Source organism: Neoarius graeffei, chromosome 17, assembly GCF_027579695.1.
Source record: "Neoarius graeffei isolate fNeoGra1 chromosome 17, fNeoGra1.pri, whole genome shotgun sequence".
In the NCBI taxonomy this organism is placed as follows: Eukaryota; Metazoa; Chordata; class Actinopteri; order Siluriformes; family Ariidae; genus Neoarius; species Neoarius graeffei.
The window spans coordinates 44,960,785-44,986,369 of NC_083585.1; the positions used below are offsets into that span (position 1 = coordinate 44,960,785).

Consider the following 25,585-nt stretch of genomic DNA (forward strand, 5'->3'; position numbering starts at 1 on the left):
CCCAGGACCTTCTTGCTGTGAGGCAGCAGTGCTAATCACTACACCACCGTGCCACCCTAAATCACCTCCTACTGTGATATTTTTATGACTGAGAAAAGAGTGAAAATCTCTTTTGAAAGAAAGATATCGATCAGAAGCAATCAAAGCCCTTACTGGCAAAATATTTGAAAGAAAGTGAATCAACCAAGCACCATTGCTGGACTGACAAATGGCATCTAATCAATATTAAATTAAATCTATAAGAGAGATTCAGACAGGACTATCAAATGATCATCTCTGCTTATAAATAACATAGAGACAGGTGACAATTGATGGGGAAAAATCAACATAAAGTGTGTTAGTAAGGTTTTGGGCTACTTCAAGCCATAGGAACAGCTTCAGTGCTACTTAGAATCAATTCTACGAGACTCTGGAGTTGGACTGGAGGGATGAACACTGGAGCCATTTATTTAAACATTTATCATAATGCTTTCTTTTGTATTTCTATTTTGGGGGTCTGTGCCCTCTACAGGTCAAAAGGGTCTTTAAATAGGAAGAGGAGGGAAGAGAAGGGACTGACTGGCAGCACAGCTTTTGACCCACAAATACACAAATGCCCCACACAACATAACAGAGCCAATTTAACTGTAATATTTCCAGATGTATGATTAGCTCAGAAAAAAAAATGCTTCATTATAGAAACTAGCCTGCCAAATCTGACCAGTAACAACTCATTACAGCTATTCATCATAGCCAGCTGCCTATTCAACAGAATATACATTTCTTTTCCATCCAAAAATCATTGTTAAATTAGATTTTATTTAATTTGAAGCTATTTTAATGTCTCCCATCCCATTTTATTTGGTAACTGAAGTATAAATTTATATATTGATGTGAGGCAACAGTAACCAGTTGTACACCCCTACTCATTCATAAGTTTTTCTGTATTTTGACTATTTTCTAGATTGTAGAACAATATTGAAGACATCAAAACTATAAAATAACATCTGGAACATATACAGAACTATGTAGTCAACAAAAAAGTGCTAAAAACCACCCAATTGTTTCATATTTTAGATTTTTCAAAGTAGTCAGCGTTTACCTTGATAATGCTTTACACACACTTGGCATTATCTTAACCAGCTTCATGAGGTCGTCACCTGGAATGCTTTTCAATTAACCGGTGTGCCTTGTCAAAAGTTAATTAGTGCAATTTCTTGCCTTCTTAATGCATTTGAGATCAAACAGTAAATAGTAAATAATAAAAATACAGTAAATAGCTCTATTCCACAACTGTACTAATCCATATTATATCAAGAACCGCTCAACTAAGTAAAGAGAAATGACATCCATCATTACTTTAAGATGTGAAGTGTCTTTTAATTAATAAAAATAAAGAAAAAACACTGAATTAGAAAACGTGTCCAACATTTTGACTGGTACATACATACATATATATATATATATATATATATATATATATATATATATATATATATATATATATATATATATACAAAAGAAGGACATATTGAAATCATTGTGTACCAGGAAAAGATACAGATCATTTAAAGATACACATTTGAAGTGCAATTACATGCATAACACCAGATGTATTAACACAAGTATATCATGAGGGGAAAAGATGACTGTGTTTTTACAAAGAAATAGCAATCATGTATGTATGTATGTACCGTGAGCTGGCCTAGTGGTTAGTGTGTCAGCCTCTTGACCAGGAGGTTATGAGTTCTGCTCGCAGTCAGGTCATACCAAAGACCATCATCAAAATGGTACCTACTGCCATCTGGCAAGGCACACTGCTGGGGGCTAAACTCTTGCGGTTACTAGAAGACTAGCCCCCACTGTAACCCTAGCTATATAATCGGTGGGAGACTGAGGGCTACTGAGATTGGTGCCACATCCATGCGCCTCAAAGAGTTGGGTAGTACTGGGACAGGAGACTTCCTGGGAGTTTGACTTTGATGTATGAGCTTTACTTGAAAATGTTGCCTGGTACTGATCTTTTGCACAAATTCAATGGCTACCAAGAGCCAAGGACAATCCAAAAATTGAATAAAATGTAGAGCAGCGATGAAACCAACTTCAAAGTAGCTTCCACAGTATTTAATGTCAGCAGTTGAAGGTCAAGCCAATCTGCTGTCAAACAAACTCTACTCATCAAACTCATCTCATCTCGTCTCATCCACACTGTCAACAAGATGCCTTATTTAAAATTTATTTGTTCACAAATCAATTTTTTCTTCTCTCTGTCCAATAGCTTTGTCCTTAGTGGCTCCCAATGTAATAATTCACCAACTTTTTTAAATTTATTTATTTTTTTTAATGAAAATCACTAGAGATTACTTTGTTTTTTATGCCATACACTATGCTTTTATTATGGTGCTTTAGGGTAAGCAGATTTCTTATTTACTTAACTACAATACTACCACAGTTTTACTGGAGTGACTGATGGTAACTATGGTAACACTCTTAACCATGACAATCACTTTGATACTTTGATTCACAATTATGCCAGTAATATTTAAAGTAAAATATACATATCATCGAGTAGGACTTAACATCCATAAGGGAAAGACAAAGATCATGAGGATAAATACAATTAACAACGAACCAGTCAAACTAGATGTGAATAGACTTGAGGAAGTGGAATCCTTTACTTATTTGGAGAGTAACATCGACAAATAGGGTGGTACAGATGCAGATGTCAAAGCAAGAATAAGGAAAGTGAGCACTGTGTTTTTAAAGCTCAAAAACATCTGGAGCTCTAGTGTATTACAAGAACAAACAAAAATAAGGATATTTAATTCAAATGTAAAATCAGTATTGCTTTATGGTTCTGAGACATGGAGAATGACAAAGAACCATAATCAGTAAAGTACAGACCTTCATCAACAACTGCCTAAGAAAGATCCTGAAGATACATTGGCCGGAAAGGATCAGTAACAACAATCTTTGGTTGAAAACACAGCAAATACTGTAGAAGAAAAAATTGGAAGAATAAGATGGTGATGAATTGGGCACACGTTACGAAAACCAGCGACAAACATCACCAAACAAGCCTTGACTTGGAACCCTCAAGGGAAGAGGAGAAGAGGTCGGCCAAAGAACACCTGGCGAGGAAGTCTCCAGACAGACATGAGGAGGCTGAGGTACACCTGGACTCAGATAGAAGGAAAAGCACAGAACCGGGTTCTCTGGAGATCCCTTGTCAACGGCCCATACCCCAGGAGGGGTGTCAGGGCATAGAATACATATCATGGTAACTAAGAAAACAAGAGTCATCAGGAGATGACATATCCCCTGGCACCCACATGAAACCCCACTCCAAATTTTCCTAAGTTGAATTGGTTGCCATGGAAATACTGAAAAAATAAAAATCACAGAAATCCCAACATGTCAAAAGGCACAACTCCTCTAGTCACTTAACATAACTGTCAGGTTTCATGAAAAAATTCCTAATAGTTTTTGCGTTATGCTCCGGAAACTAAATTGTTTACAGACGGATGGACAGACAGATGGACGGACAGAGCGATAGCTATATCCCCCCACATTATATGCCAGAGGGATAACAAATCACCAACAACAAAAAACAGTAATGTTTGTCCAGCTTTGATCAACACTCTGTGAAGAATTGCATTTTTCAAGTCAATGACCTGTTCATGCTCAGACCCACACAATCTTTTCTAAAATGTCTTCACAGCATGTGTATTACCCATAATGCATTTAAATAATAAAATGACCAAGATAAATAAAGCTATTTGACTCCCAAATTGTCTGAATAATTGTGATCATTAGTTTCAATATTAAGATAAAATATTGTGTTCATTATTTTATCCATTGCCATGCATCCCTCACCTAATCTCATTATCTGTAGCCGCTTTATCCTGTTCTACAGGGTCGCAGGCAAGCTGGAGCCTATCCCAGCTGACTATGGGCGAAAGGCGGGGTACACCCTGGACAAGTCGCCAGGTCATCACAGGGCTGACACATAGACACAGACAACCATTCACACTCACATTCACACCTACGGTCAATTTAGAGTCACCAGTTAGCCTAACCTGCATGTCTTTGGACTGTGGGGGAAACTGGAGCACCCGGAGGAAACCCACGCAGACACGGGGAGAACATACAAACTCCACACAGAAAGGCCTCTGTTGGCCACTGGGCTGGAACCCAGAACCTTCTTGCTGTGAGGCAACAGTGCTAACCACCCAGTTGGGCATTGGTGTTGCTAAATATGGTTTTGGTCTCAATCAAATTGAAATGCCTTGCAGAAGCCCAATAAAACCACCCAATTATATACCTAAATCTATTTCCAGAACAATTCTGCAGGACTCTACATAATTCTCAAGAGAATTTGCAAATTTGGTGCGACATATATGAAACTAAATAAAGGCTTTTTCTCAAAGATATTTGATCGTTTTCAGTCTTGATCCTGACTCTGCTGTGCTTTCATCTGGATTTGATTTTGACTTGGTCTTGACCCTTAAGATTGGACTTGACTCAGCTAGTCCTGATTTTGGACTTGACAATGGTAGTCTTGACTACACCCTTGCCTTCCATGTGACCTACCCTACACCCTACCCCATGCTTTAATACTCCACATATTAACTTACCCCTAACATTTACACCTTACACATGACCAACCCTACACCCTACCCCATGCGTTAATACTCCACGTATACCCCAACATTTACACCTTATACATGACCAACCCTACACCCTACCACATGCTTTATTACTCCACATATTAATTTGCCTCTTACACATAACCCATCCCTCCTGCCCCAGGCCTTAATACTCCACATATTAACTTACCCCTAACATTTATACCTTACACTTGACCAACACTACCTCATGCTTTAATACTCCACAAACTAACCTGGACACCATTTTCCTAATATTTATACCTTACACATCACCTACACCAGGTGGCACAGTGGTGTAGTGGTTAGCACTGTTGCCTCACAGCAAGAAGGTTCTGGGTTCGAGCCCAGTGGCTGACGGGGGCCTTTCTGTGTAGAGTTTGCATGTTCTCCCTGTGTCTGTGTTTCCTCCAGGTGCTCTGATTTCCCCCACAGTCCAAAGACATGCAGGTTAGGCTAACTGGGGGCTCTAAATTGACCGTAGGTGTGAATGTGAATGATTGTTTGTCTCTATTTGTCAGCCCTGCAATGATCTGGCAACTTGTCCAGGGTGTACCCTGCCTCTTGCCCATAGTCAGCTGGGACAGGCTCCAGCTTGGCTGCGACTCTGCACAGGATAAGGGGTGATGGATGGACATCACCTACACTGAATTTTAACCTAAATACCCTACCACTAACTGACACAATCTACACCATAACACCTTCTTCGCCTGTCCAATGTGTTCTGGGTTGGGTCCCTTTCCTAGGGTTTCTTGGCAAAGTAAGTACAGCCTGCACTGCTTTTGGTCATGGACAATTTATAGTAGCCAAAGAGCCTAACTGCATGTCTTTGGACCCACACAGACATAGGGAGAACATGCAAACTCCACACAAAGGCCCCTGCCAACCACCGGGCTCAAACCCAAAGCCTTTTTACTGTGAGGCGACAGTGCTAACCATTACACCACCATTCTGCCCACCCTAACACCTTCCAGCACATTTTGTTTTTATCAAGCATATGAACAAAAAAGACATAAACTTTTACTCCATCAACTAACTTATGAGATGTATATAAGGTACATGGAGCATTTCCATTCTGACAAAGAGGAAGACAGTAGAAGGTCATATATAGACTTGAGATTAAGCACAGCAATCAGATATGTAAAGATAGAACAAAAATCTTTCTCAGAACAAACCAAGTTGTAACCAGGTAACAGCATAAACAAATTTGGACTGACTGTGGAAGATAAAGGCAAGATATGGCATCGAAGAAACTGAATAAGAAACCTAAGAGAAACCAAATCATGGATTTTCTGAGCTGTGTTTGAAATGAAATGAGATTGTTACAAGAATAGAGAGAATAGAGTCACATTGAAATGTTGCAAATTACACCTTTAAAGCTGAGAAATTGTTTTAAATGAATGCAGGAGGAATACGAATCTGTACATTTCTTAAATTGATGTTACATTTCAATTGGATTTTAAGTAGATCACTACTCCATTATACACTACAACTCATTTACATATGCAGTGTACTGAGTGTGATGAAAACTGAGTGAAGGAAATTACTTTATATGCATTATTGCTTCCAGTTGGCTGTGGGATGTTGTAAAATCGCTCCATCTTTTACCCCTGCACTTCAGGAAACATGTGGATGATGAGTGATACACACTTCTGAATTCTGAAGTCAATCCAATGACAGGAAAATCCCAGTGCTTTAACTGTTAAAAACAAATTTGATTTATATACAGTATGATTAATTTTATTGTTTTTTTTTTATTAATCCTTTATTGGTACTTTACTGGTGTTAACATAAATGAAAGAAAACAGTCCATGCAAAATAAAATTTAGATAATTTTCTCCTCACCCAACATGTAGCTGATGAACCAAGCCATGTCTGATGTCCAAGGTTTCCTTCTTCTAAAAAGTTTGGGACTTTTTAGAATTAGAAGCCTTTATTTGTCACATGCACATCCCATCTGAAGCAGTGAACACACGCATGCACACACACAAGTGAGCAATGAGCACACACACACATACCCAGAGCAGTGGGCAGCTATGTTACCGCATCCGGGGAGCAGTTGAGGGTTAGGTGCCCTTGCTCAAGGGCACTTCAGCCCACCCTCAGGCCATAACTGCCCCATGGTAACCTAACCGCATGTCTTTGGACTGTGGGGGAAACCGGAGCACCCGGAGGAAACCCACGCAGGCACGGGGAGAACATGCAAACTCCACACAGAAAGGCCCCTGTCAACCGCTGGGCTCAAACCCAAAACCTTCTTGCTATGAAGCGACAGTGCTAACCACTACACCACTGCACCACCCTTATAAGCTGCTAGGTTAATGTAGCCAATGAGTAACGGAAGATCATAGCTGATATATCAGTCTGATCTTAATGCTGTACAAACTCGATACAGTGGTGCTTGAAAGTTTGTGAACCCTTTAGAATTTTCTATATTTCTGCATAAATATGACCTAAAACATCATCAGAGTTTCACACAAGTCCTAAAAGTAGATAAAGAGAACTCAGTTAAACAAATGAGACAAAAATATTATACTTGGTCATTTATTTATTGAGGAAAATGATCCAATATTACATATCTGTGAGTGGCAAAAGTATGTGAACCTCTAGGATTAGCAGTTAATTTGAAGGTGAAATTAGAGTCAGGTGTTTTCAATCAACGGGATGACAATCAGGTGTGAGTGGGCACCCTGTTTTATTTAAAGAACAGGGATCTATCAAAGTCTGATCTTCACAACACATGTTTGTGGAAGTGCATCATGGCACGAAAAAAGGAGATTTCTGAGGACCTCAGAAAAAGCATTGTTGATGCTCATCAGGCGGGAAAAGGTTACGAAACCATCTCTAAAGAGTTTGGACTCCACCAATCCACAGTCAGACAGATTGTGTACAAATGGAGGAAATTCAAGACCATTGTTACCCTCCCCAGAAGTGGTCAACCAACAAAGATCACTCCAAGAACAAGGCGTGTAATAGTCGGCGAGGTCACAAAGGACCACAGGGTAACTTCTAAGTAACTGAAGGCCTCTCTCATATTGGCTAATGTTAATGTTCATGAGTCCACCATCAGGAGAACACTGAACAACAATGGTGTGCATGGCATGGTTGCAAGGAGAAAGCCACTGCTCTCCAAAAAGAACATTGCTGCTCGTCTGTAGTTTGCTAAAGATCACGTGGACAAGCCAGAAGGCTATTGGAAAAATGTTTTGTGGACGGATGAGACCAAAATAGAACTTTTTGGTTTAAATGAGAAGCGTTATGTTTGGAGAAAGGAGAACACTGCATTCCAGCACAAGAACCTTATCCCATTTGTGAAACATGGTAGTGGTAGTATCATGGTTTGGGCCTGTTTTGCTGCATCTGGGCCGGGACGGCTTGCTATCATTGATGGAACAATGAATTCTGAATTATATCAGCAAATTCTAAAGGAAAATTTCAGGACATCTGTCCACGAACTGAATCTCAAGAGAAGGTGGGTCATGCAGCAAGACAACGACCCTAAGCACACAAGTCATTCTACCAAAGAATGGTTACAGAAGAATAAAGTTAATGTTTTGGAATGGCCAAGTCAAAGTCCTGACCTTAATCCAATCGAAATGTTGTGGAAGGACCTGAAGCGAGCAGTTCATGTGAGGAAACCCACCAACATCCCAGAGTTGAAGCTGTTCTGTACGGAGGAATGGGCTAAAATTCCTCCAAGCCGGTGTGCAGGACTGATCAACAGTTACCGCAAATGTTTAGTTGCAGTTATTGCTGCACAAGGGGGTCACACCAGATACTGAAAGCAAAGGTTCACATACTTTTGCCATTCACTGATATGTAATATTGGATCATTTTCCTCAATAAATAAATGACCAAGTATAATACTTTTGTCTCATTTGTTTAACTGGGTTCTCTTTATCTACTTTTAGGACTTGTGTGAAAATCTGATGATGTTTTAGGTCATATTTATGCAGAAATATAGAAAATTCTAAAGGGTTCACAGACTTTCAAGCACCACTGTATCTAAATCATCACACACTCACCTGACATAAATTTATCTCAAACGTCCCTTTTCCCACTTGGTTGTTTTATGTTTTATGTGTCTGGAGTATTAGTATACACCCTCGTATGGTATATCTGTATTAAAATACATTTTTATTTAAAACAGATTAAAATCCAAGTGCAGATGAGTGCAGTTAAAATCAAATCAGGATGCAATCCACGTACAAGATGCAAGAAACAACACTCTGTAAACAAGACACCACAGACCTGCTTATGTGCTTTCTGACATCCATATAAAATGAATAAAAAAGACACTGCAGAGCTAAAAACAATAGCAATGGCTATTTAAAAGGCAAATCACATCCTTTCTCAGTGCACAATTTAATGAGGGCCAGACTCAGACACGGTTATATATTGGAAGTGATTCGGATGACAATCTAGACTCGATTTGATTGACGTATTGTTTCTGTATGAAAGAGTTTATGTAGAAATGGTGCTACTGAGCTGAACTCTATTAAACTGGTAGCTCTAAGCTTCTGTTATACTGTATATTAGCAACATTAGCATCCTAGCTACAGTAGAAAATTAAAAGAAGCACACTTTAGGTCACCAAACATACAAAAGTTGATTGGCTTCATTTAGGCTTAAGAAGGGAATTGTAGATTTTATTTTTAGCTGAACTCTGTGGAAAAAAAGATGCATATTTGGGCCATTTTCAAAAAATTGTACCAATTACGGTAAAGAAATGAAAAAAAAAATTGTCACGCCTTCTTTCTATAAATGTACAAAAAGATTGCCTATTGATTAAAATCAAGTCCTACTAATCAGCAAAGCTAGATTCCTATTATTTTTATAAAAAAAAATTTAATTTTTCTGGAATTGTGGCTTTCTTTACCGTTACGATACCAAAAAAGCTTTTATTATATTTCATCTGGTACACAATGACTTAAAATATTTGAAATTCAATTCTATTTGCCTATTTGGCCTGGAAATCTAGAGAAAAACAGACATTTATGCATGATTTTCTCTTTACTGTTACCAAAGTTTCTTTACCGTTACTAGGAATGGTAACGGTAAAGAAAGTATATGGTAACGGTAAAGAGGTGTCTCATTCTCTTACAACACAGCATGACAGTTATGCTTTCAAATAATTGCTCATATTTCATCACTCAAACTTAATCAACAACTACAAATAGTTTCTATTTGATCACTGATGTCTATAAGATGATATGTGCATCACAGTAAAGAAAGTATATTTGTGTGACATGAGTAATTAATGAAATGTTTTGCTCACCTTTCAGCCTCCACTGCCTCAAAAAAATTCAAAATGGAGTCCCAACATCCTGGCACTTCAGGATGTCGAACAGCTCGATCTTTAGCAAGCACTAGGAACTAATTATTTTCAAAAATGTTTTTGGGTAACAGTAAAGAAACTAAAGTAACACAACAGTATTTTTTGAATTTATAAAAAAAAACAAATCAGATAATGTACTCAATACTTTTGTTTAAACACCTAATTAGTTATCTCATCTCATCTCATTATCTCTAGCCGCTTTATCCTGTTCTACAGGGTCACAGGCAAGCTGGAGCCTATCCCAGCTGACTACGGGCGAAAGGCAGGGTACACCCTGGACAAGTCGCCAGGTCATCACAGGGCTGACACATAGACACAGACAACCATTCACACTCACATTCACACCTACGGTCAATTTAGAGTCACCAGTTAACCTAACCTGCATGTCTTTGGACTGTGGGGGAAACCGGAGCACCAGGAGAAAACCCACGTGGACACGGGGAGAACATGCAAACTCCACACAGAAAGGCCCTCGCTGGCCACGGGGCTCGAACCCAGAACCTTCTTGCTGTGAGGCGACAGCGCTAACCACTACACCACCGTGCCGCCCCTAATTAGTTATTTTTGTGAAAAATAAAATTTACTCCTGAGTAAGTTCAAGAATGCAAGATATATTTATGAATAATTAGTTTTTGCATTGGTAACGGTAAATAAAAATTATAACATAAATCACTCTTATTTTTCTTATTAAATAAGATAAAAACTTCAGTATGAAAATTTAGAGAGGTTTTTATTGTCTATGCAGTTATGTGAATCCTTTTTTAATTAAACCCCTCTGTTCTGATGAGAAACTGAAAAATAAGTGAAGACTTCTTCTTTACCGTAATAGGTACATTTTTTTGAAAATGGCCCATTTCACCAATGTCGAGATTTTCAGGTGGCAGAATATAGCTTCGAAATATTCCATCAGTCAAGTCCTGTGTCCTGTTTCTATCCTCACGCTGCAATAAAATGACCCATAAACCCTCTTATAATCATGATGATAAATCAAACATGGGGTAGTGAATTCAGTCGATGTGATTTATGATTTATCTTCATATCACTGTCCCATAAATCTCTATGTTACTCCACGGTGCAGTCATGGATCATATCCCAATACAACGTTCTCATGTGGCCAGTTTAGTGCCGCTTTGGTGTAGACAAGTATTGGACATGTTCCTGCTCACTCCTTGGATATTACGATCATAAAGCAAATTTCATACTAGAATATGATCAAATCCTTATAGAGGTTTTGTGCTGGTGTCTAAATGACTTGTGACCGCTGAGAGCAAATCAACCACAAGGCTGCTGTCCTGTGTTACACATATGGAGGATATTTCTCATGAGCTTACCGTCCTACTTTCAGTCCTGTATGAACAAGAGAGAAGAAGACTGATGTTCTGTGTATGAAGCAGGCTTTTTCCTTCATGTTATGACATGAGGTCATGCTATTCCTCTTTAAACTTTAAAGAAAATTAGCTTAAAGGCATTACATTTCAGGCATTTAGCAGACGCTCTTATCCAGAGCAATTTTCGCAGCTTTTGGACCAAAAGGTCACTGGTTCGATTCCCTGGACAAGCAGGAATGGCTAAAGTGCCCTTGAGCAAGGCACCTAACCCCCAACTACTCCCCAATTGCAAGCAGCTTTGGGACCAAAAGGTCACTGGTTTGATTCCCTGGACCAGCAGCAATGGCTCAAGTGCCCTTGAGAAAGGCACCTAACCCCTAACTGTTCCCCAACTGCTCCCTAACTGCAGCTGGGGGGTAGGTGCCTTGCTCAAGCTCAAGGGCACTTGAGCCATTGCTGCTGGTCCAGGGAATCAAACCAGTGACCTTTTGGTTGCAAAGCTGCTTGCAGTTGGGGAGCAGTTGGGGGTTAGGTGCCTTGCTCAAGGGCACTTTAGCCATTCCTGCTTGTCCAGGGAATCAAACCAGTGACCTTTTGGTCCCAAAGCTGCTTGCAGTTGGGGAGCAGTTGGGGGCTAGGTGCCTTGCTCAAGGGCACTTTAGCCATTCCTGCTTGTCTAGGGAATCAAACCAGTGACCTTTTGGTCCCAAAGCTGCTTGCAGTTGGGGGTTAGGTGCTTTGCTCAAGGGCACTTTAGTCATTCCTGCTGGTCCAGGGAATTGAAACAGCAACCTTTTGGTTCCAAAGCTGCTTCTCTAACCATTAGGCCATGGCTTCCCCAAGTGAAATGTGATGAGTTTCTAATTTAAATCTTAAAGAAACTGAGTAAACATATGATGATAGCAATTCACTTGATGACAGTTAAGATGGAAGTCTGTGAGATAAGGAATAATATACTTGGGAATGTGCTGATAGGAAAATAATCAAGGACAGGGTAGTGTTATGCATCATGAGATGAAGAGGACTTACTCTTGCCATCTTAATGTTGATTATTATGCATTATTAACCCTGTGCTGACCTGTTTTATTCCTCTTATACCACAGCATTATTAAAGAATGACATGCCACAATTTTTATCAGTATATTATGTATACAATGTATACAAAATGAAATATTGTTCCTGTTCTTAGTTATAGCAACTGTAAACACTCATTCTCTCTCCAGACACAATTTCCCTTCTTTTGAAGAATAGCTCCATAGAAACCACAAAATCCTCTGCCCTGAAGACTTTCCCTTTGTGAGAAAACACACGGACTGTTTGAAAGTGCTGACACTGGAGCCTCATTTCAAAAATGATACATCGACTTCTCTTTTTCTTTGTTAAATCACAGCACGTTTTTAATGTGTTTATTATTAGGGTTAGGTTATTATGAAGCATCCACCATACAAGCCCCTGTAAATAAGTTGTTACAAGAGAAATAGCGCATGAATATTTACACTCACCGGCCACTTTATTAGGAACACCCATCCACCTGTTCTCATCTCATCTCATCTCATTATCTCTAGCCGCTTTATCCTGTTCTACAGGGTCGCAGGCAAGCTGGAGCCTATCCCAGCTGACTACGGGCGAAAGGCGGGGTACACCCTGGACAAGTCGCCAGGTCATCACAGGGCTGACACATAGACACAGACAACCATTCACACTCACATTCACACCTACGGTCAATTTAGAGTCACCAGTTAACCTAACCTGCATGTCTTTGGACTGTGGGGGAAACCGGAGCACCCGGAGGAAACCCACGCGGACACGGGGAGAACATGCAAACTCCACACAGAAAGGCCCTCGCCGGCCCCGGGGCTTGAACCCAGGACCTTCTTGCTGTGAGGCGACAGCGCTAACCACTACACCACCGTGCCGCTTCCACCTGTTCTTTTATGCAATTATCTAATCAGCCAATCCCTTGATAGCAGCACAATGCATAACATCATGCAGATACAAATCAAGAGCTTCAGTTATTAATGTTCACTTCAAACATTCGAATGGGAAAAATTGTGATCTCAAAGTGTGACTTTCTTTCACTGTGGCATGGGTGTTGGTTTGAGCCAGATGGACTGGTTTGAGTATTTCAGAAACTGCTGATCTCCTGGAGTTTTCACACACAACAGTCTCTAGAGTTTACACAGAAAGGGGCGAAAAACAAAAAAAACATTGAGCGAGCGATAGTTCTCTTGTTGATAAGAGAGGTCAGAGGAAAATGGCCAGACTGGTTCAAGCTGCCAGGAAGGATATAGTAACTCATAGCAACTCTTTACAACCGTGGTGAGCAGAAAAGCATCTCAGCATGCAACAGCAGAAGAACACATTGGGTTCCACTCCTGAAGCCAAGAACAGGAATCTTACAATCAAGAACAAGTTCCTATTAAAGTGGCCAGGGAGTGCATATGTGGTTTGACTTCCAGCCAACACTACTGTTAAATTACAATAACACATATCCTTGTGCATTTTACAGCAAAATCATATAAAATCAATAAAGTCTTCTGTATATTTAGTAGTTATTCCATGAAATCGAGTCGTACATGAGCTGACAGCTGACAACACGCAGAGCATTGAGTTGGCTATAAGCCACGTATGACGAGATTGAGTGGAATAACTGTTTGATTCTATCCACATTCACTGGATTTTGAGAAACAGAGCATTTTTACTTTTATTTTTTTGCAAATTAAATAAATAAAAACTTTATACAAAACGTCCGACAAAATCATTTCCACTTAGAATGTAAACAAACCAGCGAAATGACAGTAGCAGTTTGTGAAAAATGCTATAATAATAATTCTTGAAAAAATAAAAAAAGATACGCCCTTACCATCAAATACTTTCATTCCATACTATTTTGTTGCTTTTTTTGTATTTTTTGGGGTTTTTGTTTTCGAGTAGTTTTCATTTCATCCTTGGTTGGTTCAGCAACATGCGCTGCCATTTTGTTTTTCTCTACTCACGATACATGAGCTGATAGCCTAGTCGTAGAGTAGCCAATCAGAGCACGCAATTACTCATATCCAGTGAATGTGGATATAATAATAAAGTTTGTAGTGCTGACTCAGAGTTTCTTTGATTTTACGGTGTTGAATTAAGACCAAGAGGGGTGAGTTAACTCTCGATTAAGTCTCATCTCATCTCATTATCTCAAGCTGCTTTATCCTTCTACAGGGTCGCAGGCAAGCTGGAGCCTATCCCAGCTGACTACGGGCAAAAGGCAGGGTACACCCTGGACAAGTCACCAGGTCATCACAGGGCTGACACATAGACAACCATTCACACTCACGGTCAATTTAGAGTCACCAGTTAACCTAACCTGCATGTCTTTGGACTGTGGGGGAAACCGGAGCACCCGGAGGAAACCCACGCGGACAACATGCAAACTCCACACAGAAAGGCCCTCGCCAGCCCCGGGGCTCAAACCCAGGACCTTCTTGCTGTGAGGCGACAGTGCTAACCACTACACCACTGTGCCACCCTCGATTAAGTCTTGAGTTCAAATTAACATCTTCAAGGTTAAATGAAATCTTAAAGACCTGAATGCACATCCATGTTTGGATTACCTTACAGTGTTACATTAACTCTTAAAATGCTGAGCCTGTCCCAGGAACACTAGGCATGAGGTGGGAATACACCAAAGTTTGAGACGTCTGTCCATTGCAGATGCCATGCAAACACTTTTGGGAAATTTAGTATCACCAGTCTGCCGAGCTCATATTTTTGAACAGTAGGAGGAAACCACAGAAGCTGGAGGAAACCCAAGAGACAGTGAAGTAGCAATCTGCTCCACCACCGTGCTGCCCACACGTCGACGCCTTCAGGTTTGAATTCAGTTTTAAATAATGTTTAATGACCTCTGAGAATCCTGAATGAAAACTTCCTGTGGTTAAATTTTGTGTTTAAGATCTGCACGTTTTCTGTTAAAAAACGGTCAATCTAAACGTTATATTAACAGTTTGAGTGCTGGATTAACACAATTACATCTTAAAATGACATTTTACAACAGTGAATTAACTTCTACAGTAATGGATGAAAAGTAAAGCGTTGAAGAAACCACCTTGAGCATTAAATTGCATTGTAAGTTGGAGGTGAATTGCACCTGCTCAGTTAAATTAAATATTATTAAGCTGAATTAATACCATTTTTATTTTATTCATCTTCAGTAAGCACTTTATCCTGGTCGGGGTCGTGGTAGATTCTGGAAACACTGTGCGCAATGCAGGATTACATCCTGGATGGGATGAGCCATGTACTGGCTAGGTCTTGGGAGGTAGGAGGAAACCAGAGAACCCAGAGGAAAACCACACGAACACTGGGAGAACATTACACGAAGATCGAACCGGGGATGGTGCAGCCTACCAACTGGGATGAGATTAAGTTGAGTGGCGTATAAAGCTGAGTTAAACAATATTGCTTGAACATGAACATACGGTGTTGGAATGATGTCTACAGTAATTAATTTGTGCACACTTAGTGAGTTAAACGAACCTTACGATGCTGAGTTAATACCTATAGGGTTTTCTTAAACCTGAGAGCATTGAATTAACACCTACAGCCTGGCACACATGAATGCCGTAGGTGTGTGAATTCATCACTAGGTCCAGTGCGTCCCTGCAGGGTGTAATGTGTCTCCGCTGGAGCTGTCTTACCTCCACAAAGTAGAAGCAGGGCAGCAGAGTGACGCTCTCTTTGCTCATGCTGGCTTTAAGTCTCTCTTTGGCCGACATGATGAAGTGCTGAGTGTCTCCTGTGGGTGTCTTTGTTAATGATGAGGAATGATGGAATGGTCAGATTCCCCCTTGATGTGGATCAGTGCGTGTTTAGTCCTCCTTCAGTCCCCTTTTAGTCCTGATTCAGTTGTCCATGCTCAGGGTGGGAATGAGAGGGAGCAGAGCCACTGCAGCGCTGTGAACCCATGCAGCATCCTTTACTAAGCCCGACCTATCCTTCACTCCTCAGCTCAGCGCACAGTCAGGCACCGAGAGATGCTTCAGTCTCCTCCACACATCAGCGCCGAGTGGAACTGAGAGAAGGTGACGTGGGTGCTAGAGTGACGTCAGAGGTGTGCTCAAAACCCACTTTCACGCGCGCTCGTGTGTCATGTGCTGGTGCATGTCTGATTTGGAAAGGGAGGGAGGTGAATATTTGCGCGTGCGTGTGCGCACCGGGATTGCATGTGTGCATGCGGGCATTTTGGTGGCGTGGATGCGCGTTTGCGTGCGTGTCTGGATTTCACAGTGCCCACGTGTCCAGTCTGCCCAGATGACTTGAGCATGTTTGCTACAGCATGGTTAATGGATGAGTGTGGCATCTATCTCACGTGACCCTGTGCAAGCCCTTCAGTGTCCTTGAGCCCTCCTCATGTGTCTCGTGGTGCAACTACTGGTTGGTCCCAAGGCACTGTTGAGCCAGTGACCCAAAGATTGAGTTCACATCCTGGGAATGTCAAACTCTGTTTGGTTTAATAAGACCCTGAGCAAAACTACTCAAAAACAAAACCTCTCAACTGCGGGGCGGCACGGTGGTGGAGTGGTTACACTATCGCCTCACAGCAAGAAGGTCCTGGGTCCGAGTCCAGCAGCCGGCGATGGCCTTTCTGTGTGGAGTCTCCATGTTCTGCCCGTGTCTCTGTGGGTTTCCTCCACAGTCCAAAGACATGCAGGTTAGGCTAATTGGTGGCTCTAAATTGACCGTGAGTGTGAATGGTTGTTTGTCTCTATGTGTCAGCCCTGTGATGACCTGGTGACTTGTCCAGGGTGTACCCTGCCTCTCGCCCATAGTCAGCTGGGATAGACTCCAGCTTGCCTGCAAGAACAGGATAAGCAGCTACAGATAATGGATGGATGGATGCTCAGTTGTGTGCTGGACTAGATTGTGTCTCACCATTTTAAAGAACCCTGTATTAACTGGATAAAGGGTTTAGGTCAAACTCCAAATCTCATTATCTGTAGCCGCTTTATCCTGTTCTACAGGGTCGCAGGCAAGCTGGAGCCTATCCCAGCTGACAACGGGCAAAAGGTGGGGTACACCCTGGACAAGTCCCCAGGTCATCACAGGGCTGACACATAGACACAGACAACCATTCAGACTCACATTCACACCTATGGTCAATTTAGAGTCACCAGTTAACCTAACCTGCATGTCTTTGGACTGTGGGGGAAACCGGAGCACCTGGAGGAAACCCACGCGGACACGGGGAGAACATGCAAACTCCACACAGAAAGGCCCTCATCAGCCACGGGGCTCGAACCGGGACCTTCTTGCTGTGAGGCGACAGCGCTAACCACTACACCAACGTGCTGCCACTCCAAGTTATTGATAATTATTTTCTTCTTCGTACCTAGAAACTGTCAGACGTTTAAAATTTAATTAAAGTGTCTTAGAGAATGGTTAGAAAAGCAGCTTTGGGACTAGAAGGTTGCTGGTTTGATTCCTTGGACCAGTAAGAATGACTGAAGTGCCCTTGAGTAAGGCTCCTAACCCCCAACTGCTCCTCAGGCTGCTCTGGGTATGTTGTATGTCGCTCTGGATGAGAGCGTCTGCTAAATGCCTGTAAAAAAAGAATAGTTGAGAATACTTGAAATTTCAAGGCAACAGTCTGCATTAAGAATTTTATGTTTTGCCAATGATGTGCCCATGATAATCCAAACTATGATAAAACTGTTATCTTTATTAAGAATTCTTAATTAAGTCAATTTTCAATTCCTCATTCTGCCAACATAGATTTCTCTTTTTGCTGAACAGTGGCATTCACAGTAGTGCAAAAAGGCAATTGAGGTTATCAGACTTTTTTCACCTTTATTTGGATAGGACAGTGTAGAGGCAGGAAATGAGCGGGAGAGAGGGACGGGGAGGGCTCGGGAAATGACCTCGCGTCGGAATCGAACCCGGGTTCCCGGATTTATGGTATGGCGCCTTATCCACCTGAGCCACGACGCCATACCCACGACGTGGGTTTTAAAAACTTTATTTCAATATTGAAGTTTTATAATTGTGTAGCACAATGAAAAAAGGCATGTATAGTTTAATGATAAATTGTGATAACCTCGGGGGCGTCGTGGCTCAGGTGGATAAGGCGCCATACCATAAATCTGGGGACCCGGGTTCGGTTCCGACCTGAGGTCATTTCCTGATCCCTCCCCGTGTGTCTTTCTCTCCTGCTCATTTCCTGTCTCTACGCTGTCCTATCCAAATAGAGGTGAAAAAAGCCCCCCAAAAATTGTGATAACCTCAATTGCCTTTTTGCACTACTGTGAATGCCACTGTTCAGCAAAAAGAGAAATCTATGTTGGCAGAATGAGGAATTGAAAATTGACTTAATTAAGAATTCTTAATAAAGATAACAGTTTTATCATAGTTTGGATTATCATGGGCACATCGTTGGCAAAACATAAAATTCTTAATGCAGACGGTTGCCTTGAAATTTCAAGTATTCTCAACTATTTTTTTTACAGTGTGTAATGTAATGTCTTAAGTATTGATATAAGGGTTCATTGTAAAATTCAAGGTTCCCAGCTTTCTAAAATGTTGGCATGGTTCCAGGCTCCCTTGTTCAATCCTGAGCTCAAGTGATCATTTGTGTGGAGTTTCTGTGCATGTTCTCCTCATGGATGTGTGGGTTTCTTTCAGGTTCTCTAGTCGTGTGGTCCCCCCCATACACACACACACACAGAGGTGGATTAGCTATGTTAAACTGTCCTTAAATATGAATGTGTGTGTGTGTGTGTGTGTGTGAACGCAACACTGCTTGGTCCCCTGTGATGGACTGGCATCCCATTCAGGGTGTGTTCCTGCCTCACATCCAGTGTTCCTGTGAAAAGCTTCAGATCCACAGTGACCCTGACCAGGATAAAGTGTTTCCAAAAGTGAGTTTGTCAGTTGTCTAAATCGGCTCTACATAGAGGGTTGTACACAGAACCTGAGAGACAAGTGAAACAACAAACAGGGTTCTAAACAGTCTCAGAGAGTGTAATACTATGTGCCGTTACATCCAAGAAGACATAATTTTGCACACTGCTTACGTATGTACTATGCATTAAGTGTTTACCTACAGTATGATCAAACTATTTAAAAATTCATTCATTCACCTACTGACCCCCAGTGCTACCCCGAGCTGTTCTGTGTAGTTCATGTATACTGTGTGTTTTGATGCACACTCCTGCACGTACTGTACATTACAGTCGTTTCACTGGGACTGTAATTTTGCACACTTGCTTGCAATTTTAGCTGTTGTGTGTTTTGTATTGTCCTGTATGTTGCACTGTTATCCTTCAGACTCTGCAGATTTTGCCACTCTGTGAACATGTGGATGACTATGGAGGGCATGACAATAAAATGCACTTGACCTAATTCAATGTTCTCTTCCCTGAGGTAAAAACATCCTCTTCACTGTAGCCATTCTGTAATCTTTTATAAATGTGCAGTGGTTCATGAAAGACTGTAATGAACTGTTCAAAAATGGATGTCAATGTCAGTGTATGATGAAAACTATAAAAAAATAAACTCCAGTAAATTCTGGGTGCTTGGCTAAACTGGATTTTTTTCTTTTTCTTTTCTTTTCAATAGGCTGTTTACGTTTCCGGTTGAGAGTACGCCGTGCACGTTTTGGCTGCCACTTCTCATCGGAGCTTTTCATTTTTCTTTATTTTCCCTTTTGCTTTTCTTTTTTGTGTAGTTTGATGTTTGTTTTGTCCACCAGTTGTGGCATAGCTCTGGACCCAATTTTGGGCGTCCGTTCCCTTCAGGCCTTGGTGTGCCGTGGGTGATGCCTGTGCTCCTCACTATGGACTGCAGTGAAATCGTTGCTCTTTCAACATCAGGGCTGTCCAGTGCTGTGTGCGGTGGTGCTTTTGTGCTTGGTGCGGTGTTCTGAGCGATGTTGCCCGGTGGTGTCATGTTGGCTGTGCAGGTGGTTTGGGACATACCAGCATTCTTTGCTGCGGTGCTTCTGTGCTCACATTGTGGATCCATGGCATGGTGTTCCGAGTGATGTTGCCCGGGGGCATCATGGCGGCTGTGCAGGTAGTGTGGGACATCTTCATGTGCCTGGTGGGACTGTGGTAGCTACGCCACTGGAATTACATCCTGACCCTCTTTTGGTGGACTCTCCCCCCCAATTGTAAAGCAACCTTGGGTGTGAGAAAGGCGCTATATAAATTGAACTGATTATTATTTTTATTATTATTTTCTTTCTATTTCTAGATTGACTGTTTTTCCATGAGCAATTGCGCCATCTTGTGGTCTTTTATGACTGTAACATTATTGCAGAATTTTATTTCAGATTCAAACAGCTCCACAAAATGTATTCCTACAAAGCTACAGATGTCAAATGCGTTCATCTTTTAAAAAAGTGATCTACTTTGCTTAAAAAAAATCAATAATATAAAGCGTTTTCAGTGACATGCTGCATATGTAAATCTTTTTGCTGTTATCATTGACACTAGCCGTAATAACACAGTTGTAATAAAACTGCATTGCCAGTTAAAAGTTTTTGAACACCATGTTATAACATTTTTGGTCAAACGTGAAGAAATGGGTTCAAATTCTCAAGTACTTGAGAATTTTAAATCTGAACATGAACTGAGAAATCTTTGTGATGTTTAATGTATTGGGAAAAAATTCTAGATCGAACAGGAAAAGGTCAATCTGTGACACTGTAATTCGGCACAAGGAGTACAAATTGTTTTACGGTTGATATTAACACTTTAATATCAGCTGTAAGTTAAATCTAGGCTCACTGCTTCACCAAGCACTCAGTTAGACTCCCATTACACTCTAAGTGGATAACGAATACAAACAAATAAAATATTTAGGGATATGTTGGAATACATATTTATTATTTTTCCTTGTTTAATTGCAAATAGTGAATGAACAAAACAAACCCATCCAAACATATTTGATTAGCAATGTGAACCGTATACGTTTGACTACCAATTACACCATTATATCAAAATATTTGGTCTAGATATAGTCCATTAAAATAAATTTATTTTCCACATACTTTATTTTCCACATTTCCTCTCAGAGCCATGGTCCATTTTTACACAGCGCCTTACGAATATACCTTTAATAAAGAGTGTTATTTATGTATTTAGACAGCAAGACAAAATAATTTGTGCCAGCATCTTCTTGATGACAAGGACCAAGTTTTCATGTCAGCTCCTTTTCCACAGCAGGCCATCGTGTTGTCATTTATCTGGTACTCCGACCACAACCCGTGACTGTAACTTAACTGGAGTGACATGCATTGAAATCTTACTGTTAAAGACTGGAGCTGTGTCTCAAATCACATTCTACTACTGAGTACAAAAACATCAATAGCTCCATACTTCTTTTTTTTGGCAAATATTGTCCCTAATCTTTTTTTATACTCATAGAAAAAAAAGTTTCCTCAAGGGTTTATTGGGTGGAGTTTGTTGGAAATATTGTGCTCATAGAGAAAAACCAATGAACCCTAGAGCAGTGATTTACCTATGCTTATGAACCATAAGTGCATAAAAAAGTACATAAAATAAGCAGCATGAGGACAAAAATTATGTAAATCATATGTTACGACCTTCACATTACCAGATCTCAACCCACTTGTACATCTATAGATGATTTTGGAGTAATGTGTTTCATAGCACTCAACACCACCATCATCAAAACACCAACTGAGGAAATATGTTTTGGAAGAATGGTGTTTCTCTCTCCAGTACAGTTGTACCAAGGCACATTGAAACTATTCTGGTGGCTCGTGGTGGCTATACCCCTCATTAACACACTTCTTTTTTTTTCTTTAATTTCTCACAAATAAAAAAAATCAAGAATCATAAACACAGAATCTGATATAAATTTGCTTATCGAAGTATTAATTTCATTCATCATACAAAAAAATGCAATTACCCAATAGTAACTTATGAAAATTAACAGTGAAATGGTACAATAAGAAACTGAATGAACACTGAGAACAGCAGACTCAGTGAGTGCCGTTGCTGAATATTAAAGAAGGAACAAGGCATCTGAACATGGATTACCAACTTAAAATACCATGCTAGCTCGCAAATGTTAGCTACTTTGTGCAGGTGCCATTACCTAGTGTTGCCTAGCTTTACCTCCAGTTTAATATTTTGTTGCACTTTCATTTCTTTGCTTAAATATTTAAAATTATACTTTTATTATTTTTTAAAATCAAAATGGAATGGAATGTAAAATTATTGAATCAATGATCATCCATCACCACCAGACCATCAGACCATCACCATCAGACCATCAGACCATCAGTCACCATCACCATCAGACCATCAGTCACCACCCATCACCATCAGTCACCGTCACCATCAGTCACCATCAATCACCATCACCATCAGTCACCATCACCATCAGTCACCATCAGACCATCAGTCACCGTCACCATCAGTCACCATCACCATCAGTCACCATCAGATCATCAGTCACCGTCACTATCAATCACCATCAGACCATCAGTCACCATCACCATCAGTCACCGTCACAATCTGTCATCATCAGTCACCACCCATCACCATCAGTCACTGTCACCATCAGTCACTGTCACCCTCAGGCTATCAGTCACCATCAGACATCATCAGACCATCAGTCACCATCAGACCATTAGTCACCATCAGACATCATCAGACCATCAGTCACCATCAGACCATCATACCATCAGACCATCATACCATCAGATCATCAGTCACCATCAGACCATCAGACATCATCAGACCATGAGTCACCATCAGACTGTGAGTCACGATCAGACCATCAGAGCATAAGTCATCATCATTCACTATCAGCCACCATCAGACCATCAGTTATCATCAGTCACCATCATACCATCTGACTGTGAATCATTATCTGTCACCATCAGACCATCGGTCACTATCAGCCACCATCAGCGCATCAGTTATCATCATTCATTATCTGTCACCAGACCATCAGTCACCATCAGACATCAGACCATCAATTATCATCAGTCACCATTATTCATCATCTGTCACCATCAGACAGCATCAGACCATCTGACACCATCAGACTATCAGTCACCACCAGACCATCAGTCAGCATCAGACCATCAGTCACCATCAGTTATCATCAGTCACTTCAGTGACCATCGCTGCCTCATAAGGAGACACTATTGCTGCTTCTCTTACAGTCTTGACATTTTAGCACTTGTTAACTGTTTTTTCTTCACGCTTTAGTCCTCCAAAACTCTTTAGTCCTCCCCATCTATTTAGGTCTAGGTTGAATGACTATGATGGCCTACTCATTTTCAGCTATTTTATGACTTCTGTTTCATTTTAAAACAAGTTTCAACAATTTAAGCATTTGCCTAACATCAGAATGACTTAATAGAAGTAAAAACAGAACATAAAAACATAAAACCCCCATAAATTTAATATAAAAAAATCAAGATAAATTGTACCTTTGTTGGATGTTTTTATGCTACACTAGAGGGCAGAGTATACGTTAGTGTGTTCTTGGCCTTTACACAGCCCTATACATGAGTGCATCAGGTACTGGTTTGAGATTAAGAAAAATAATGTTGGGTGATTACAATGATATCATATGAAAAGCACATCCAAAATTTCGTAGTTCATGCTACACGCTTCCTTTATATGAAACACATGGCACAATCCTACTGGTTTATTGATTTGATTATAAACATCTGTCAGACTATCACTTCAGCCCAACAACGTGTGATGCATGTGATTTTAAATTGCTCTAAAAAACTTATGACGTGCACTGATATAACAAAACCACTTCAACCTCAGCCAATATTTTCTCTAAGTTTGCTGATCACTTCAGAAGTTACATCTCCCTCTGTAACCCTGGAATAATGGGATTGCGTAGTGTGCAGTGTTCATACATATCAACACTTCAGATTTTGATAGGATGCAGTATGGCATGTATGACTTTTTCAGCATATGCTCTTTAATGTGTTCTATGGTTTTAATCAAATATTTCTGGAGTGTTTTTAGCAAAACTATTCAGAGTAGAAGTGTCAGATTTGTGACTATTACTTTTTCAGACCAGTAATGACATGCCTTGTCCAATGTCATCCCAAACCCTTACTCTGACAACTTAAGTTCTTTCTTTGTGTTAAACTCCAACAGTGTTTGGCCCAAACATTCCTGGATTATGTTTAAAAATGTTAATTGAAAATACTGAACTTTTAAAGGAAAACCAGCAAGATGTTTTGGTGTTCATCCAACCACCATCATCAGTCATATGTTTTTTGGGTTTTTTTTGCAAGTATGTGTAGATTGCTTACAAGGACTTTGCTCTACATGCATCCCAACACAGGCAAGCAAAATCCTCAGGACAGGACTTTGCAGTCTACACACACTTACAGCAAAAGAAACACAGTCTTCATGACAATGAGGTACATATCCTAGACAGAGAAGACAGATGGTTTAAAAGAGGTGTCAAGGAGGCCATGTTTGTCAAAGTAGAGCGGCCCTCACTAAACAGAGGAGGGGCTCCTCTGAAGAACCTTCACAGCAAGAAGGTTCTGGGTTCGAGCCCAGTGGCTGGAGAGGGCCTTTCTGTGTGGAGTTTGCATGTTCTCCCCATGTCTGTGTGGGTTTTCTCTGGGTGCTCCAGTTTCACCCACAGTCCAAAGACATGCAGGTTAGGTTAACTGGTGGCTCTAAATTGACCGTAGGTGTGAATGTGAGTGTGAATGGTTGTTTGTCTCTGTGTCAGCCCTGCGATGACCTGGCGACTTGTCCAGGGTGTACCCCGCCTCTCGCCCATAGTCAGCTGGGATAGGCTCCAGCTTGCCTGCGACCCTGTAGAACAGGATAAGTGGCTACAGATAATAGATGGATGGATGATGGTGTTTGGGTGGCATGGTGGCATAGTGGTTAGAACTGTCACCTCACAGCAAAAAGTTTCTGGGTTCAGGCCCAGTGGCTGACAGGGGCCTTTCTGTGTGGAGTTTGCATGTTCTCCCTGTGTCTGCGTGGGTTTTCTCCGGGTGCTCCGGTTTCCCCCACAGTCCAAAGACATGCAGGTTAGGTTAATTGGTGGCTCTAAATTGACCGTTGGTGTGAATGGGAGTGTGAATGATTGTTTGTCTCTATGTGTCGGCCCTGCGATGACTTGGCGACTTGTCCAGGGTGTACCCTGCCTTTCGCCCGTAGTCAGCTGGGATAGGCTCCAGCTTGCCCGCAACCCTGTACAGGATAAGCGGCTACGGATAATGGATGAATGAACCTCAAAATGCTTGGTTTATT

General features: G+C 40.9%; 1 protein-coding gene across 1 annotated transcript in view; it reads right to left on the minus strand.

Moving 5' to 3' along the window:
• The window catches only part of plppr4a (phospholipid phosphatase related 4a), a 57,246-nt gene extending 41,171 nt beyond the window's left edge, over window positions 1-16,075 (minus strand). Inside the window, exon 1 of the mRNA XM_060898166.1 lies at window positions 15,998-16,075. Coding sequence (XP_060754149.1) covers window positions 15,998-16,075 — 78 coding nt within the window. The remainder of the gene's footprint in view (window positions 1-15,997) is intronic.
• Window positions 16,076-25,585: the final 9,510 nt, after the last annotated feature.